A 1186-nucleotide genomic window follows, 5' to 3' on the forward strand; every position below is an offset into this window, starting at 1 on the left:
TTTGATTTCAATTTGATGTCATAGCCATTACCGAAACGTGGCTAAACAAAGTGAATGAAGATTCGATTGGGATTAATGGGTTCAATTTTGTTGGCAAAAATCGTTCCGGTAGACACGGGGGTGGAGTCGGCCTCTTTGTAAAAGATGATATTATATTTAAGATAAGAAATGATTTGATGATTTCAAATGAACTAGAGTTATTTGCAATTGAAGTGGGAATCTCGTCTAAAAACAACTCATTAATTATTGTTACGTATCGACCACCACATTGCAGCAAAAAAGTTTATATGAAGCAACTTGAACAAGTTTTGCTAGCCATAAATAATGAGAAAAAACTAGTTTATTTAACCGGAGACCTGAATATAGATCTTTTGGAAAATTACGAATCTTACAGTAGTCAACTCCAAAATTTACTGACATCTTATAATCTAAAAGCATTAATAAATAAACCAACAAAAATAAACATACAAAAAAACTCTCTGATTGACAATATTTTTACCAATGCATCGGAGAACGTAACAGTTTGTGGAGTGCATTTGACAGACATTTCGGATAACTTACCCATATTTGCATGTTTCAAGCAACAATTAGTGAAAATAGAATTTGAAAACCGAGAAAATCAATTTTCTTTTTCAAGACACAAAATTGATAAACTAAATGAAAGACTGCTATCAACCGACTGGACAGATGTGTTACTGTGCTCAGATGTGGATGCTGCTTTCGAACTTTTCACCAACATTTTCCGTGTGGCATTTAAAGACTGTTGTCAGATCAGCTCATTAGGAAAGATTAAAAAAATTTTAAAACAAAAGCCTTGGGTAACAACTGATTTTCGCAGAATGCTGAATAAAAAAAAATACTTGTACAAAAAGTTCATTAAAAATTCAAGTAGTGAGAATTTTCTGAAATTTAAATCACAAAGTCAAATTTGCAACAAGGTTAAATCTATTCTGAAAAGGCAATATTTCTGTGATTTGTTGGACAAAAATAAAAATGGTCAATGGTCAATAATTAATAGGTTAACAAGCAGGCAAAAAAAGATCAACCCTGCATCGATCACAGATAATGAACAAATTATAGCATCGCCTGCAAATTTTCTAAATAACTACTTTGTTAACATCTCTCAAAACCTTCAGAAATCCTTACCGGATAATCAATCATGGAAAGAAACAATTCATCATCAGTT

General features: G+C 31.9%; 1 protein-coding gene across 1 annotated transcript in view; it reads left to right on the forward strand.

The window, feature by feature from the left end:
- Positions 1 to 1186, forward strand: part of HELRODRAFT_183432 (hypothetical protein) — a gene marked incomplete at both ends in the record, with an annotated part of 5335 nt that overhangs the window by 2296 nt on the left and 1853 nt on the right. The window contains one exon of the mRNA XM_009012466.1: positions 52 to 938. Within this exon, the coding sequence (XP_009010714.1) occupies positions 52 to 938 (887 nt within the window). The remainder of the gene's footprint in view (positions 1 to 51; positions 939 to 1186) is intronic.

This window comes from Helobdella robusta (genome assembly GCF_000326865.2).
Source record: "Helobdella robusta unplaced genomic scaffold HELROscaffold_107, whole genome shotgun sequence".
Classification (NCBI taxonomy): Eukaryota; Metazoa; Annelida; class Clitellata; order Rhynchobdellida; family Glossiphoniidae; genus Helobdella; species Helobdella robusta.